This window comes from Pseudophryne corroboree, chromosome 7 (genome assembly GCF_028390025.1).
Source record: "Pseudophryne corroboree isolate aPseCor3 chromosome 7, aPseCor3.hap2, whole genome shotgun sequence".
In the NCBI taxonomy this organism is placed as follows: domain Eukaryota; kingdom Metazoa; phylum Chordata; class Amphibia; order Anura; family Myobatrachidae; genus Pseudophryne; species Pseudophryne corroboree.
Window position 1 is genome coordinate 424,350,737 of NC_086450.1, and position 17,166 is coordinate 424,367,902.

The window sequence follows — 17,166 nt, forward strand, 5'->3', positions numbered from 1 at the left end:
GGGAGTCGACACCGGAATGGATGGCTTATTTAAGGAATTACGTGATAATGTCAACACGCTGCAAGGTCGGTTGACGACATGAGACGGCCGGCAAACAAATTAGTACCTGTCCAGGCGTCTCAAACACCGTCAGGGGCTGTAAAACGCTCATTTACCTCAGTCGGTCGACACAGACACGGACACTGACTCCAGTGTCGACGGTGAAGAAACAAACGTATTTTCCTTTAGGGCCACACGTTACATGTTAAGGGCAATGAAGGAGGTGTTACATATTTCTGATACTACAAGTACCACAAAGAAGGGTATTATGTGGGGTGTGAAAAAACTACCTGTAGTTTTTCCTGAATCAGATAAATTAAATGAAGTGTGTGATGATGAGTGGGTTTCCCCCGATAGAAAATTATTGGCGGTATACCTTTTCCCGACAGAAAACACCCTTTAGGGTGGATAAGGCGCTCACACGCTTATCAAAACAAGTGGCGGTACCGTCTCCAGATAGGGCCGCCCTCAAGGAGCCAGCTGAGAGGCTGGAAAATATCCTAAAAAGGTACTGGTGTTATACTGCGACCAGCGATCGCCTCAACCTGGATGTGCAGCGCTGGGGTGGATTGGTCGGATTCCCTGACTGAAAATATTGATACCCTGACAGGGACAGTATTTTATTGACTATAGAGCATTTAAAAGATGCATTTCTATATATGCGAGATGCACAGAGGGATATTTGCACTCTGGCATCAAGAGTAAGTGCGATGTCCATATCTGCCAGAAGATGTTTATGGACACGACAGTGGTCAGGTGATGCAGATTCCAAACGGCACATGGAAGTATTGCCGTATAAAGGGGAGGAGTTATTTGGGGTCGGTCCATCGGACCTGGTGGCCACGGCAACAGCTGGAAAATCCATCTTTTTTACCCCAAGTCACATCTCAGCAGAAAAAGACACCGTCTTTTCAGCCTCAGTCCTTTCGTCCCCATAAGGGCAGGCGGGCAAAAGGCCAGTCATATCTGCCCAGGGATAGAGGAAAGGGAAGAAGACTGCAGCAGGCAGCCCATTCCCAGGAACAGAGCCCTCCACCGCTTCTACTAAGTCCTCAGCATGACGCTGGGGCCGTACAAGCGGACTCAGGTGCGGTAGGGGGTCGTCTCAAGATTTTCAGCGCGTAGTGGGCTCACTCGCAAGTGGACCCCTGGATCCTACAAGTAGTATCCCAGGGGTACAGATTGGAAATTCGAGACGTCTCCCCCTCGCAGGCTCCTGATGTCTGTTTTACCAAGGTCTTCCTCCGACAGGGAGGCAGTATTGGAAACAATTCACAAGCTGTATTCCCAGCAGGTGATAATCAAAGTACCCCTCCTACAACAAGGAAAGGGGTATTATTCCACACTATATTGTGGTACTGAAGCCGGACGGCTCGGTGAGACCTATTCTAAATGGGAAATCTTTGAACACTTACATACAAAGGTTCAAATCAAGATGGAGTCACTCAGAGCAGTGATAGCGAACCAATAGGGTGTCCCTGGACATCAAGGATGCTTACCTCCATGTCCCAAAATTGCTCTTCTCACCAAGGGTACCTCAGGTTCGTGGTACGGAACTGTCACGATCAGTTTCAGACGCTGCCGTTTGGATTGTCCACGGCACCCCGGGTCTTTACCAAAGTAATGGCCGAAATGATGACTCTTCTTCAAAGAAAAGGCGTCTTAATTATCCCTTACTTGGACGATCTCCTGATAAGGGCAAGGTCCAGAGAACAGTTGGAAGTCGGAGTAGCACTATCTCAAGTAGTTCTACGACAGCACGGGTGGATTTTAAATATCAAAAATCGCAGCCGTTTCCGACGACACGTCTGCTGTTCCTAGGGATGGTTCTGGACACAGTCCAGAAAAAGGTGTTTCTCCCGGAGGAGAAAGCCAGGGAGTTATCCGAGCTAGTCAGGAACCTCCTAAAACCAGGAAAAGTGTCAGTGCATCATTGCACAAGAGTCCTGGAAAAAAAAAATAAAAAAAAATGGTGGCTTATTACGAAGCGATTCCATTCGGCAGATTCCACGCAAGAACTTTTCAGTGGGATCTGCTGGACAAATGGTCCGGATCGCATCTTCAGATGCATCAGCGGATAACCCTATCTCCAAGGACAAGGGTGTCTCTCCTGTGGTGGTTACAGGGTGCTCATCTTCTAGAGGGCCGCAGATTCGGCATTCAGGATTGGATGCTGGTGACCACGGAGGCCAGCCTGAGAGGCTGGGGAGCAGTCACACAGGGAAAAAATTTCCAGGGAGTGTGATCAAGTCTGGAGACTTTTCTCCACATAAATATACTGGAGCTAAGGGCAATTTACAATGCTCTAAGCTTAGCAAGACCTCTGCTTCAAGGTCAGCCGGTATTGATCCAGTGGGACAACATCACGGCAGTCGCCCACGTAAACAGACAGGGCGGCACAAGAAGCAGGAGGGCAATGGCAGAAACTGCAAGGATTTTTCGCTGGGCGGAAAATCATGTGATAGCACTGTCAGCAGTGTTCATTCCGGGAGTGGACAACTGGGAAGCAGACTTCCTCAGCACAACCTCCACCCGGGAGAGTGGGGACTTCATCGGGAAGTCTTCCACATGATTGTGAACCGTTGGGAAAGACCAAAGGTGGACATTATGGCGTCCCGCCTGAACAAAAAACTGGACAAGTATTGCGCCAGGTCAAAAGACCCTCAGGCAATAGCTGTGGACGTTCTGGTAACACCGTGGGTGTACCAGTCGGTGTATGTCTTAACTCCTCTGCTTCTCACACCCAAGGTATTGAGAATTATAAGACGTAGAGGAGTAAGAACTATACTCGTGGCTCCGGATTGGCCAAGAAGGACTTGGTACCCGGAACTTCAAGAGATGCTCACAGAGGACTCATGGCCTCTGCCGCTAAGAAGGGACTTGCTTCAGCAAGTACCATGTCTGTTCCAAGACTTACCGCGGCTGCGTTTGACGGCATGGCGGTTGAACGCCGGATCCTAAGGGAAAAAAGGCATTCCGGAAGAGGTCATTCCTACCCTGGTCAAAGCCAGGAAGGAGGTGACCGCACAACATTATCACCACATGTGGCGAAAATATGTTGCGTGGTGTGAGGCCAGGAAGGCCCCACGAAGAAATTTCAACTCGGTCGTTCCTGCATTTCCTGCAAACAGGAATGTCTATGGGCCTCAAATTGGGGTCCATTAAGGTTCAAATTTCGGCCCTGTCGATTTTCTTCCAGAAAGAATTGGCTTCAGTTCCTGAAGTCCAGAAGTTTGTCAAGGGAGTACTGCATATACAACCCCCTTTTATGCCTCCAGTGGCACTGTGGGATCTCAACGTAGTTCTGGGATTCCTCAAATCACATTGGTTTAAACCGCTCAAATCTGTGGATTTGAAATATCTCACAGGGAAAGTGACCATGCGGTTGGCCCTGGCCTCGGCCAGGCGAGTGTCAGAATTGGCGGCGTTGTCTCACAAAAGCCCATATCTGATTGTCCATTCGGACAGGGCAGAGCTGCGGACTCGTCCCCAGTTTCTCCCTAAGGTGGTGTCAGTGTTTCACCTGAATCAGCTTATTGTGGTACCTGCGGCTACTAGGGACTTGGAGGACTCCAAGTTGCTAGATGTTGTCAGGGCCCTGAAAATATAGTTTCCAGGACGACTGGAGTCAGGAAAACTGACTGGCTGTTATCCTGTATGCACCCAACAAACTGGGTGCTCTTGCTTCTAAGCAGACGATTGCTAGTTGGATGTGTAATACAATTCAGCTTGCACATTCTGTGGCAGGCCTGCCACAGCCAAAATATGTAAATGCCCATTTCACAAGGAAGGTGGGCTCATCTTGGGCGGCTGCCCGAGGGCTCTCGGCTTTACAACTTTGCCGAGCTGATACTTGGTCAGGGTCACACCCTGACTGAGGAGGACCTGGAGTTCTCTCATTCGGTGCTGCAGAGTCATCCGCACTCTCCCGCCCGTTTGGGAGCTTTGGTATAATCCCCATGGTCCTGACGGAGTCCCCAGCATCCACTTAGGACGTTAGAGAAAATAAGAATTTACTTACCGATAATTCTATTTCTCGTAGTCCGTAGTGGATGCTGGGCGCCCATCCCAAGTGCGGATTGTCTGCAATGCTTGTACATAGTTATTGTTACAAAAAAATCGGGTTGTCATTGTTGTGAGCCGTCTGTTCAGAGGCTTCTACGTTTTATCATACTGTTAACTGGGTTCCGATCACAGGTTGTACAGTGTGATTGGTGTGGCTGGTATGAGTCTTACCCGGGATTCAAGATCCTTCCTTATTGTGTACGCTCGTCCGGGCACAGTATCCTAACTGAGGCTTGGAGGAGGGTCATAGGGGGAGGAGCCAGTACACACCACTTGATCCTAAAGCTTTATTTTTGTGCCCTGTCTCCTGCGGAGCCGCTAATCCCCATGGTCCTGACGGAGTCCCCAGCATCCACTACGGACTACGAGAAATAGAATTATCGGTAAGTAAATTCTTATTTTTCGGCAAAAAGAAGCCAAAAAGACGCCTGACACTAGAAGATTCTCGTTCGACCTGGCAAGCCAAGAGGGGCTGTTTGGCTTGACTGCAGCAAAGCTGTATGAGGACACATCTGTAGGTTCTATTGTTGTGTGACAGGATCTCTCCAAGTTGGCCAGTTTAGGATTCAGTTTTTATTTTTTTTAACCTACTGAATATTAATAGGCATCAGCAAAACCCTCAACTTCATATGATCTGCCCCCCCCCCACTAGTCTTTTTGATGTAGAAATTCCTTTAAAAAGTTTTTTGTCATTGCAACAGATATTTTTTTAAATAATACATATGATGTTCAGTTAAAAAGAAAACTCTCAACCGATTATTCCCACGTGATTGATGCCAATCCCCATGAGACGTGAGCAGTGTGCGTAATTGCGGGAATCCATCTGGTTTTAACTTTCTCCCATGACAGATTGAGGGTCAGGCTATGTTTTGATCTGCGAGAGAAATGAGCTGTCTCTAATCTGAGTAGGTGATCTTCCCGCCCCACTGCAGTAGAAACCCCAGGCCTGAGTTTATTGGAGCAGAATTTGCCTCCTGGGTAATGCTTCCTTAAATGGGCATCCAGAGGGCTGTGTGGGGCTTCACCCAGGCTGGTGACACACACACACTCGCCCGTCCCATTGTGTGGCGGTAGTACAGGCAGCTATGGACTTGCTGGCATATCAAGAGTTAACTCATCACTGTAGGGAATTTGTTTCTTTTTAAAAGCAAAAATGGTCTTTAAAAAAAAAAAGTTTTCTTTTTTCAAAATGCTGCAACTTTATGCACACACTTTTTCTGGGCCGTTAAAGATGCCTATACAAAGCGGAGGCTGTCATTTTCTTGGTAGGACTGACATTCAGCCAATCAGTACACAAGGAGCTAATGACTACTGAGACACTGATAGGCCTCAAGTCTGGAAGTTGGTTCCGCCCACAAAATAGCTGCCCTGCTGCAAGTGATGGATAAAAAATAAACAAATACTAATTTACTTTATTTTTCCCCCACTCCTTATCAACGTCAAGCAAAAAGGACGGCACTGTAGACTTTGGCTTCGAGTTACAAAGTAATTGGATTATAAACCTTAAGTGCTGGTGACTTACTGTGGAAGATGTGCTAGCATGGACAGTGTATAGGAAGCGGAGGAAGTATTGTGCACGCCAGGCCTGCAGTTTGTACTGTAGTGGTGCTGCAGGTTGCTGCTTTCACTGATAGAAGTCCGTAGCTCAGGAAAGGAGCACTAAGTGGTGCTTCAGTTGAGATGGTGTGTGTGGGGGGGTATCAGTTATTTATAAATATATGGCAGCGATCTGGCTGGCTGTATCCCTGGATTATGAGCGCTGCAGCTGCCGTCAGTTCCTATAAATGGTCCCCAGAGTTGCATTCTGTCAGCTCAGGGCTACTTTTATGTACATATTTCAGCTATTATATCATTTAACATTTACAAAGTTCTTTTTTTTTTTTTTTTCTCCTCAATGTTTACTGTCCTTTAAATTATAGGTGTTGGTAAATGGCATTCAGTTCTTTTTTCCTATATTGGTGAACCTGTGTGGTTTTTTTAATGGTTTACATGTTTCCTAGTCCATGACACGGAGTAGCACTCAGGTGATGTACGGTACGGTGCTGATCCCTGCCAAGGGGGCTGCTGCTTTGGTATCAACATGTGCAGTGTCTGGTTCTCTCTCTCTCTCTCTGCTGATCTGTTCAACCTCAAGACAAGAGCAGTGGAGATGGTGAAATTAGAGGCAGCTCTGTTTGTCTGTAGTGTTTTCTACATTATTAATGGCGGCCTCTGCATGACTTCGCACTGTGCGGCCCCCCCCCCTCCCCCCAAAGTACTCGTTGGATACCCAAGGACCCGGTAATGCTGGTCACTAATGTACCTTGCTGTGAGCTACTTTTAATTGATGCTCAGCTCTTGGTGCTTCTGAAGATTGTTCATGATGTTTCCCGCTGTAGTGTATCAGCTGCAATGATGTTCTAAATCAAAGATCGAGAGGAGTCAATGATAACCCGAACTGGTGGGGTCCCAGATATAGGACCCCTCCGTTCTTTTAGCCGTCTTGATGGCAGACATTACAGCTACATTTCCAGTACGGCTGAGCAGAAAACAACCATATTGTGACGCTATTAGGGGTCTATTTACTAAGCCTTGGATGGAGATAAAGTGATCGGTGATAAAGTACCAGCCAATCAGCTCCCATCTGTCATTTTTCAAACACCGCATGTAACGTGACAGTTAGGAGCTGATTGGCTGGTACTTGATCTCCGTCCACTTTATCTCCATCTAATGCTTTGTAAATAGATAGTCATCTCAGGCACCAAGAGCCTCTTACGCTTAATGAGAAATATTGGCATTCTGGGGCATGTTGTCCAGCACTCGGCCATATGGGTGGTTGGATTAGTGTCCACACGTGTTGCTGTTATTTGTTTGTCCAAGCTGTCAAAATTTCTTGTAGGATAATCCATTTATATAGTCAGTCTTAACATTGTCTTCTGGTGTTTCCACAGAAGTGGCAGCGGAGGTTTTTCATCCTCTACGAGCACGGCCTGCTGCGCTACGCCCTGGACGAAATGGTAAGATGTTCTTTCTCCGACCATTCCTGGTCTTAGCAGTGATTTTACCGTTAGCCGTCTCTTATCTCCTGGTTGCAGCCAGGCACGTGTTCTATAATGGTATATTAGCACAAGGTACAGTAAGTATACAGTGGAGTGTTTTGAGATTTCTGAGATCCTCTATATTATTCGTGGTATGTAGAGAACGTATTTACTGTGTAAACTGACTATAGAAGGTGGAGTATCAGGTTTGCTGTTTTAAGCTGCGTGTGTGAAACTGTATACATTTTTATCTCAAGGAGGTTGTGCCACTTGCTACGTGCTTTTTGTGGTATTTCCTGTAAGGCTATTGTGTTGTAGTGAATTTGCCATTTGTCTTTGCGGCTACTGAGTGGTACGAAACTATGATCACCTCCTAAATGTAGCTCTCTAACCTAAGACTTTTTCCCTAATCCTGGACAAGTGACGGCTTACTGCGTCGCCAAACAATAACTTCAAGGCAAAACCGATATGAGTGAAGGGAGTAGACTTATTTTAGTCACCGGGAAGCTACCGGGTTTTGTGCTGAATAAGTGACATATCATAATAATGTACCATTTGGAGGGAGGGTGCACTGTGAAACCTACTCTCTGTCACTAATTTATGTCAAATTAAATAGATGCTCCTTGCTGAACTATTCCATGTATTTGTGGCGTAACTAGTTCCTAATACATTAATTGGCTAAGTCCTGGTCTCCCCCTCCCGTATACACACTTAGAATTTCACCAACCTATTTTTTACTCCTTTTCAAGAGATTTGTTTCCTGTGCTGGGAAAAGGGTGAAAAATGTTTTAACGGTTTAAAACTTCTATATGTTGTGACATGTGTCTGCCTTTCCGTTTTGCCCTAGGATAAAACACAGAGGCCCAGACTCAACAGTTTCACATACAGATATGTTTATCAGACATGCATGGAGCCCAAAAGCAGCGTGTCCCTAAATCTGTGTTCTTTGGTGACGATTCAATTGTTTGTCTGCATTTAGCTCCCATCTAAAGCGCCTTGGAGCTATTCAGTTTGATTTTGGGACCAGACCCCGGGGGCTGCGCTGATCGCAGATTATTTACTTCCACATCAGGAACCATGGCTGGCCAAGAGTCCCGGGCGCACCATAACTGCAGCACGCCCAGCACAGGAGACGCCTTTTATCCCATGCATTCAGGGAGCAAAAAAAGTGTGCGCCACGCATATTAATTGAATAGCTCCTGGTCACTTCGCCTGGTAGCTCGATTCTTGTCCAACAATTGAAGCACCCCTTTGAGTGCGCCGCGGACTGTTAATTGCTGGGGAACTAAAACGTCCAGCGTTCACTGAGGCTCTATAAGGTGCCTCTCACCTATTTGCAAGTATCCACAGTATGTAATCTCCAGGTTGTTATTTGTTGCTACTAAAATAAGAATTTACTTACCGATAATTCTATTTCTCATAGTCCGTAGTGGATGCTGGGGACTCCGTAAGGACCAAGGGGATAGCGGCTCCGCAGGAGACTGGGCACATGTAAAGAAAGCTTTAGGACTATCTGGTGTGCACTGGCTCCTCCCCTATGACCCTCCTCCAAGCCTCAGTTAGGATACTGTGCCCGGACGAGCGTACACAATAAGGAAGGATTTTGAATCCCGGGTAAGACTCATACCAGCCACACCAATCACACCGTATAACCTGTGATCTGAACCCAGTTAACAGCATGATAACAGAGGAGCCTCTGAAAGATGGCTCACAACAATAATAACCCGATTTTTGTAACAATAACTATGTACAAGTATTGCAGACAATCCGCACTTGGGATGGGCGCCCAGCATCCACTACGGACTATGAGAAATAGAATTATCAGTAAGTAAATTCTTATTTTCTCTAACGTCCTAAGTGGATGCTGGGGACTCCGTAAGGACCATGGGGATTATACCAAAGCTCCCAAACGGGCGGGAGAGTGCGGATGACTCTGCAGCACCAAATGAGAGAACTCCAGGTCCTCCTCAGCCAGGATATCAATTTTGTAGAATTTTACAAACGTATTTGCTCCTGACCAAGTAGCTGCTCGGCAAAGTTGTAAAGCCGAGACCCCTCGGGCAGCCGCCCAAGATGAGCCCACCTTCCTTGTGGAGTGGGCATTTACAGATTTTTGGCTGTGGCAGGCCTGCCACAGAATGTGCAAGCTGAATTGTACTACAAATCCAACGAGCAATAGTCTGCTTAGAAGCAGGAGCACCCAGCTTGTTGGGTGCACACAGGATAAACAGCGAGTCAGATTTCCTGACTCCAGCCGTCCTGGAAACATATATTTTCAGGGCACTGACAACGTCTAGCAACTTGGAGGCCTCCAAGTCCCTAGTAGCCGCAGGCACCACCAATAGGTTGGTTCAGGTGAGACGCTGAAACCACCTTGGGGAGAAACTGAGGACGAGTCCTCAATTCCGCCCTGTCCGAATGGAAAATCAGATAAGGGCTTTTTCAGGATAAAGCCGCCAATTCTGACACGCGCCTGGCCCAGGCCAGGGCCAACAGCATGACCACTTTCCATGTGAGATATTTTAACTCTACAGATTTAAGTGGTTCAAACCAATGTGACTTTTGGAACCCAAAACTACATTGAGATCCCAAAGTGCCACTGGAGGCACAAAAGGAGGCTGTATATGCAGTACCCCTTTTACAAACGTCTGAACTTCAGGGACTGAAGCTAGTTCTTTTTGGAAGAAAATTGACAGGGCCGAAATTTGAACCTTAATGGACCCCAATTTCAGGCCCATAGACACTCCTGTTTGCAGGAAATGTAGGAATCGACCCAGATGAATTTCCTCCGTCAGGCCTTACTGGCCTCGCACCACGCAACATATTTTCGCCAATTGCGGTGATAATGTTTTTGCGGTTACATCCTTCCTGGCTTTGATCAGGATAGGGATGACTTCATCCGGAATGCCTTTTTTCCTTCAGGATCCGGCGTTCAACCGCCATGCCGTCAAACGCAGCCGCGGTAAGTCTTGGAACAGACAGGGTCCTTGCTGGAGCAGGTCCCTTCTTAGAGGTAGAGGCCACGGATCCTCCGTGAGCATCTCTTGAAGTTCCGGTTACCAAGTCCTTCTTGGCCAATCCGGAACCACGAATATAGTGCTTACTCCTCTCCATCTTATCAATCTCAGTACCTTGGGTATGAGAGGCAGAGGAGGGAACACATACCCTGACTGGTACACCCACGGTGTTACCAGAGCGTCTACAGCTTATTGCCTGAGGGTCCCTGGACCTGGCGCAATACCTGTCGAGTTTTTAATCATGTGGAAGACTTCTGGGTGAAGTCCCCACTCTCCCGGGTGGAGGTCGTGCTGAGGAAGTCTGCTTCCCAGTTGTCCACTCCCGGAATGAATACTGCTGACAGTGCTATCACATGATTTTCCGCCCAGCGAAGAATCCTTGCAGCTTCTGCCATTGCCCTCCTGCTTCTTGTGCCACCCTGTCTGTTTACGTGGGTGACTGCCGTGATGTTGTCCGACTGGATCAACACCGGCTGACCTTGAAGCAGAGGTCTTGCTAAGCTTAGAGCATTGTAAATGTCCCTTAGCTTCAGGATATTTATGTGAAGTGATGTCTCCAGGCTTGACCATAAGCCCTGGATATTCCTTCCCTGTGTGACTGCTCCCCAGCCTCGCAGGCTGGCATCAGTGGTCACCAGGACCCAGTCCTGAATGCCTAATCTGCGGCCCTCTAGAAGATGAGCACTCTGCAACCACCACAGGAGGGACACCCTTGTCCTTGGTGACAGGGTTATCCGCTGATGCATCTGAAGATGCGATCCGGACCATTTGTCCAGCAGGTCCCACTGGAAAGTTCTTGCGTGGAATCTGCCGAATGGGATTGCTTCGTAGGAAGCCACCATTTTACCCAGAACCCTTGTGCATTGATGCACTGAGACTTGGCTCGGTTTTAGGAGGTTCCTGACTAGCTCGGATAACTCCCTGGCTTTCTCCTCCGGGAGAAACACCTTTTTCTGGACTGTGTCCAGGATCATCCCTAGGAACAGAAGACACGTCGTCGGAACCAGGTGCGATTTTGGAATATTGAGAATCCAATCGTGCTGCCGCAACACTACCTGAGATAGTGCTACACCGACCTCCAACTGTTCCCTGGATCTTACCCTTATCAGGGAATTGTCCAAGGAAGGGATAACTAAAATTCACTTCCTTCGAAGGAATATCATCATTTCGGCCATTACCTTGGTAAAGACCCGGGGTGCCGTGTACCATCCATACGGCAGCGTCTGAACTGATAGTGACAGTTCTGTACCATAAACCTGAGGTACCCTTGGTGAGAAGGGTAAATTTTGACATGAAGGTAAGCATCCTTGATGTCCCGAGACATCATGTAGTCCCCTTCTTCCAGGTTCGCAATCACTGCTCTGAGTGACTCAATCTTGAATTTGAACCTCTGTACGTAAGTGTTCAAAGATTTTAGATTTAGAATCGGTCTCACCGAGCCGTCCGGCTTCGGTACCACAACAGTGTGGAATAATACCCCGTTCCCTGTTGCAGGAGGGGTATCTTGATTATCACCTGCTGGGAATACAGCTTGTGAATGGCTTCCAAAACTGTCTCCCTGTCAGAAGGAGACATCGGTAAAGCCGACTTTAGGAAACGGCGAGGGGGAGACGTCTCGAATTCTAATTTGTACCCCTGAGATATCACCTGAAGGATCCAGGGGTCTACTTGCGAGTGAGCCCACTGCGCGCTGAAATTCATTGAGACGGGCCCCCCACCGTGCCTGATTCTGCTTGTAAAGCCCCAGCGTATACTGAGGGCTTGGCAGAGGCGGGAGAGGGTTTCTGTTCCTGGGAACTGGCTGATTTCTGCAGCCTTTTTCCTCTCCCTCTGTCACGGGGCAGAAATGAGGAACCTTTTGCCCGCTTGTCCACGAAAAGACTGCGCCTGATAATACGGCGTCTTCTCATGTTGAGAGGCGACCTGGGGTATAAACGTGGAATTCCCAGCTGTTGCCGTGGCCACCAGGTCTGAAAGAACCGACCCCAAATAACTCCTCCCTTAATAAAGCAATACTTCCAAATGCCGTTTGGAATACGCATCACCTGACCACTGACGTGTCCATAACCCTCTACTGGTAGAAATGGACAACGCGCTTAGACTTGATGCCAGTCGGCAAATATTCCGCTGTGCATCACGCATATATAAAAATGCATCTTTTAAATGCTCTATAGGCAAAAATATACTGTCCCTATCTAGGGTATCAATATTTTCAGTCAGGGAATCCGACCACGCCAACCCAGCACTGCACATCCAGGCTGAGGCGATTGCTGGTCGCAGTATAACACCAGTATGTGTGTAAATACCTTTTAGGATACCCTCCTGCTTTCTATCAGCAGGATCCTTAAGGGCGGCCATCTCAGGCGAAGGTAGAGCCCTTACAAGCGTGTGAGCGCTTTATCCCCCCTAGGGGGTGTTTCCCAACGCACCCTAACCTCTGGCGGGAAAGGATATAATGCCAATAACATTTTAGAAATTATCCGTTGTTATCGGGGGAAACCCACGCATCATCACACACCTCATTTAATTTCTCAGATTCAGGAAAACTACAGGTAGTTTTTCCTCACCGAACATAATACCCCTTTTTTGGTGGTACTCGTAGTATCAGAAATGTGTAAAACATTTTTCATTGCCTCAATCATGTAACGTGTGGCCCTACTGGAAGTCACATTCGTCTCTTCACCGTCGACACTGGAGTCAGTATCCGTGTCGGCGTCTATATCTGCCATCTGAGGTAACGGGCGCTTTAGAGCCCCTGACGGCCTATGAGACGTCTGGACAGGCACAAGCTGAGTAGCCGGCTGTCTCATGTCAACCACTGTCTTTTATACAGAGCTGACACTGTCACGTAATTCCTTCCAACAGTTCATCCACTCAGGTGTCGACCCCCTAGGGGGTGACATCACTATTACAGGCAATCTGCTCCGTCTCCACATCATTTTTCTCCTCATACATGTCGACACAAAAGTACCGACATACAGCACACACACAGGGAATGCTCTGATAGAGGACAGGACCCCACTAGCCCTTTGGGGAGACAGAGGGAGAGTTTGCCAGCACACACCAGAGCGCTATATATATACAGGGATAACCTTATATAAGTGTTTTTCCCCTTATAGCTGCTGTATAGTTAATACTGCGCCTAATTAGTGCCCCCCTCTCTTTTTTTTAACCCTTTCTGTAGTGTAGTGACTGCAGGGGAGAGACAGGGAGCTTCCCTCCAACGGAGCTGTGAGGGAAAATGGCGCCAGTGTGCTGAGGAGATAGGCTCCGCCCCTTTTTCGCTGACTTTTCTCCTGCTTTTTTATGGATTCTGGCAGGGGTTAAATGCATCCATATAGCCCAGGAGCTATATGTGATGCATTTTTTTTGCCATCCAAGGTGTTTTTATTGTGACTCAGGGCGCCCCCCCCAGCGCCCTGCACCCTCAGTGACCGAAGTGTGCTGAGAGCAATGGCGCACAGCTGCAGTGCTGTGCGCTACCTTGTTGAAGACAGGACGTCTTCTGCCGCCGATTTTCCGGACCTCTTCTGCCTTCTGGCTCTGTAAGGGGGCCGGCGGCGCGGCTCTGGGACCCATCCAAGCTGGGCCTGTGATCGTCCCTCTGGAGCTAATGTCCAGTAGCCTAAGAAGCCCAATCCACTCTGCACGCAGGTGAGTTCGCTTCTTCTCCCCTTAGTCCCTCGATGCAGTGAGCCTGTTGCCAGCAGGTCTCTCTGAAAATAAAAAACCTAATCTAAATCTTTCACTAAGTAGCTCAGGAGAGCCCCTAGTGTGCACCCTTCTCGTTCGGGCACAGAGATCTAACTGAGGCTTGGAGGAGGGTCATAGGGGAGGAGCCAGTGCACACCAGATAGTCCTAAAGCTTTCTTTAGATGTGCCCAGTCTCCTGCGGAGCCGCTATCCCCTTGGTCCTTACGGAGTCCCCAGCATCCACTTAGGACGTTAGAGAAAACCCAATAGCAAGCCCATTAGCTGCTGCGGAAAGAAAGTGGAATTCATTAATGTTTTACTCTCCACTGCAAATGCAAACCACATTCCACTAAAGACACGGCGCCCGCTCATTCTCCCCGTCTCTGGCACATGCCAATAAATCTATATACCTCCGGCCTTTCAGTGATTCAATGCCCGCCAGCTCCATCTGTTATTTTGGAACTTTAAAGCATACCCTAAAAAAAGCCAGGACACGTGTGCAGGTTCTGCACCAGGAAACAGGGGGTTAAGACACTTTTATTGTCTGGAGCAGAGATGGTGGTAGCTAAGCGCAGAAACGTGTCCCTACGTGCCGGACCTGATGTGTAATGTGCATTCCTCTGTCCCATGTTCCACCTGAACGGCTGCTTATGTCTGTAGGCGCCAAACCCCCCCCCCCCTCCTCCATAAAATGTGTCGACCGCACAAGAAATAATTAAAGTGGGGGAAAATAAAGTGTAGATATTTTGGCTCGTCTCCTCAGCCGTCAGGCATTAGACACAGGATTGAGTCAGATGCTTCTTTGCTGGGAGGAAAGCTTTCTACTAATCTTCTAGGCCTTGCATTTACAATACATGTAGTATCAACAACACAGAAGCTTATCGTTATGTGTGCAAAGCAGGATGATAGAACTCATGTCTCTTTAAGTAATAAAATTCATATTGTCCTCATTGAATAATCTCTGTTACAAAGCACAATGATATCCCGGCAGTAAGGTGCATCTTCTCTATATGCATGGTAATGAAGTTCACAGATAGATGGATATTGTAGCCACCACCGTCACGTGACATAGACTTTTTGGAACACCCCCCTGCTCAGACATTTGCATTCTCAGAGCTGTCCCAGAGAAGTGAGATACAGTGTATGCATGTATGAATGTATGTGTGTATGTATATGTGTATATATATATATATATATATATATATATATATATATATACACAGTGTGTGTATGTGTGTGTATACATATATATATATATATATATATATATATATATATACACTTCTAAATCTTTTTCTTGATTTTAGGTTTTATATTTAATATTTGTGTGTTCCCAAGAAAAATGTTTTAGGTTTTATAAAGAGAGGGTCTCCCCCCACCCCACATATGTTACTCATGCTGATATTGTGTAGTATAGTATTTATTCACTTTGAATGACTTTTAGGCCTTTCTGAGAATGAAATCTGTGTATTGGGTAATACTGTATGTCATTGGTGGAATTCAATCCTCTGACATTGGCCAGCGTTGCGATTTTTTTTTTTTTCCCGCAACCCATAGAGGTACAAGAGGAAAGCATGTGAGGTTGGCACTACCAACCTCACATGCCTGATATGTGCGCAGTCAGGCATCGCGGTGGTGCCTGGGTCGGACTCCACATTGAATTGAATGCCCCCCAATTAATTTTCATTAAAAAAGTAGTGCAAGGGAAAACTGCGCGATACCGTTGGCCAGTTTGCACCATTATGCAGCTCTCCATCGGCGAATGCATATTGTGCACTGATCAGGCTTCTACAGTAAGTTATACATAAGGGGGGGAATTCAAATGTTTGAAAAGTCAGTTGGGTGTCTGTTTTTTCCTATCTGATAGACAAGAAAAAACAGACATCCAACCGACTTTTCAAACAATTGAATTCTCCCCCCCCACCCCGTAGAGTCTCTCACTGAACCATTTTCCAGTGGATAAAATTATCTTGGTAAATACAGAGGCTCTTCTGTTGCACCATTGATTTTTGCATTGACAAACACCTGTTAGGTATTTACATTTGTGTTTAGCAAGTCATTATGGGGGTTATCCGCATACTAAATGGCGCTGATTGTGACATAATATCATATAACTGTGTTTGCAGCCGGGATGTGGAGCTGGACGGCTGCATATTGAATACTCCTATTCTAGAGGATAAGTAGTAATTACATAGTCTTTCTGTTATTAGCACTGTCCAGCAGTTTTCATGCACAGATGTATCCACCGTTATCTTGAGTAGTTTTCTGTGCCTAGTCACAAAATTACTTATTAGCATAAACCCTTCAGCTATTGTTCTCAACTGCAATACAATACAGAGAACAATACAGCAGGGGATTAAGTCATTACAGCAGTTAATCCTATTAACCGTCAAGATAAATGTGGATACATCTGTATGTAGCAGTTTAGCAGGACTACTTTAAGACTTTTTAATTTATTTTTTGGTTAATAAAGATAGGTTCTTAAACACAGAAGATTAGATGTTTGGCAATTATAATGATGACTGGAAAAGGCTTATGTTATGGCTCAGGATTGATCTTCCTTTAATTTTAGTTTCGTATGTCGTGGCTTAGGATCCAGGCGTATTTGCCACCTGTGTTGCGGCATTAATTAATTTTCCCATGAGCAGATTGCATAGCTATCTGCTTCAGCTGTGCAGGGTATTCTGGGCAATGTTGGACGGAGGAAATGACACGCGCATAAGGGGTTAAGCTCTACTAGTGAGCGACCTACAGTATGTGTTATGTTTGTCCACTAGTGTTAATGATTCCTGCAGGGAGTGTGCAGGCTCTGCTGTAGGTATAATGGACCTGCCGTTAAAGCTTCTGTTGGATCATATCCCTGCAGTAAAGGAAGAACCCACTTATTATAATCCTACTTCTCATAGGACGTTGTGCAGTGTTCCCTATAGTCAGTAACCTATAACGTGTTATTTTAGACTGGTTCTAAAACATTTTTTTTTATTTTTTATAAAATTATATTTTCTCCTACAGCCATAATTAGCATATACTGCACTGAGTTCACCTTCAGTAAACAGGTGACGGCAGGTTTGATCTTATTTATTTGTTATTTATATAGCGCACACATGTTCTGCAGCGCTTTACAGGGAATATTTGGCCATTCACTTCAGTCCCTGCCCCAGTGGAGCTTACAATCCTATATTCCCTACGAAATGTACACACACACACATTCATTCTAGGGTTAATTTTGTTGGGAGCCAGTTAACCTACCAGTATACTTTTGGAATTTGGGAGGAAACCGGAGTACCCAGAGGAAACCCACACAGGTACGGGGAGACTATACAGACTCCACACAG

General features: G+C 46.7%; 1 protein-coding gene across 8 annotated transcripts in view; it reads left to right on the forward strand.

Annotated features, from left to right (window-relative positions):
- MPRIP (myosin phosphatase Rho interacting protein) overlaps positions 1–17,166 on the forward strand; it is a 206,753-nt gene that overhangs the window by 51,421 nt on the left and 138,166 nt on the right. For all 8 annotated transcript variants that reach the window (XM_063934824.1, XM_063934821.1, XM_063934822.1 and 5 more), the window contains exon 3: positions 7,035–7,100. In XM_063934824.1, coding sequence (XP_063790894.1) covers positions 7,035–7,100 — 66 coding nt within the window. The remainder of the gene's footprint in view (positions 1–7,034; positions 7,101–17,166) is intronic.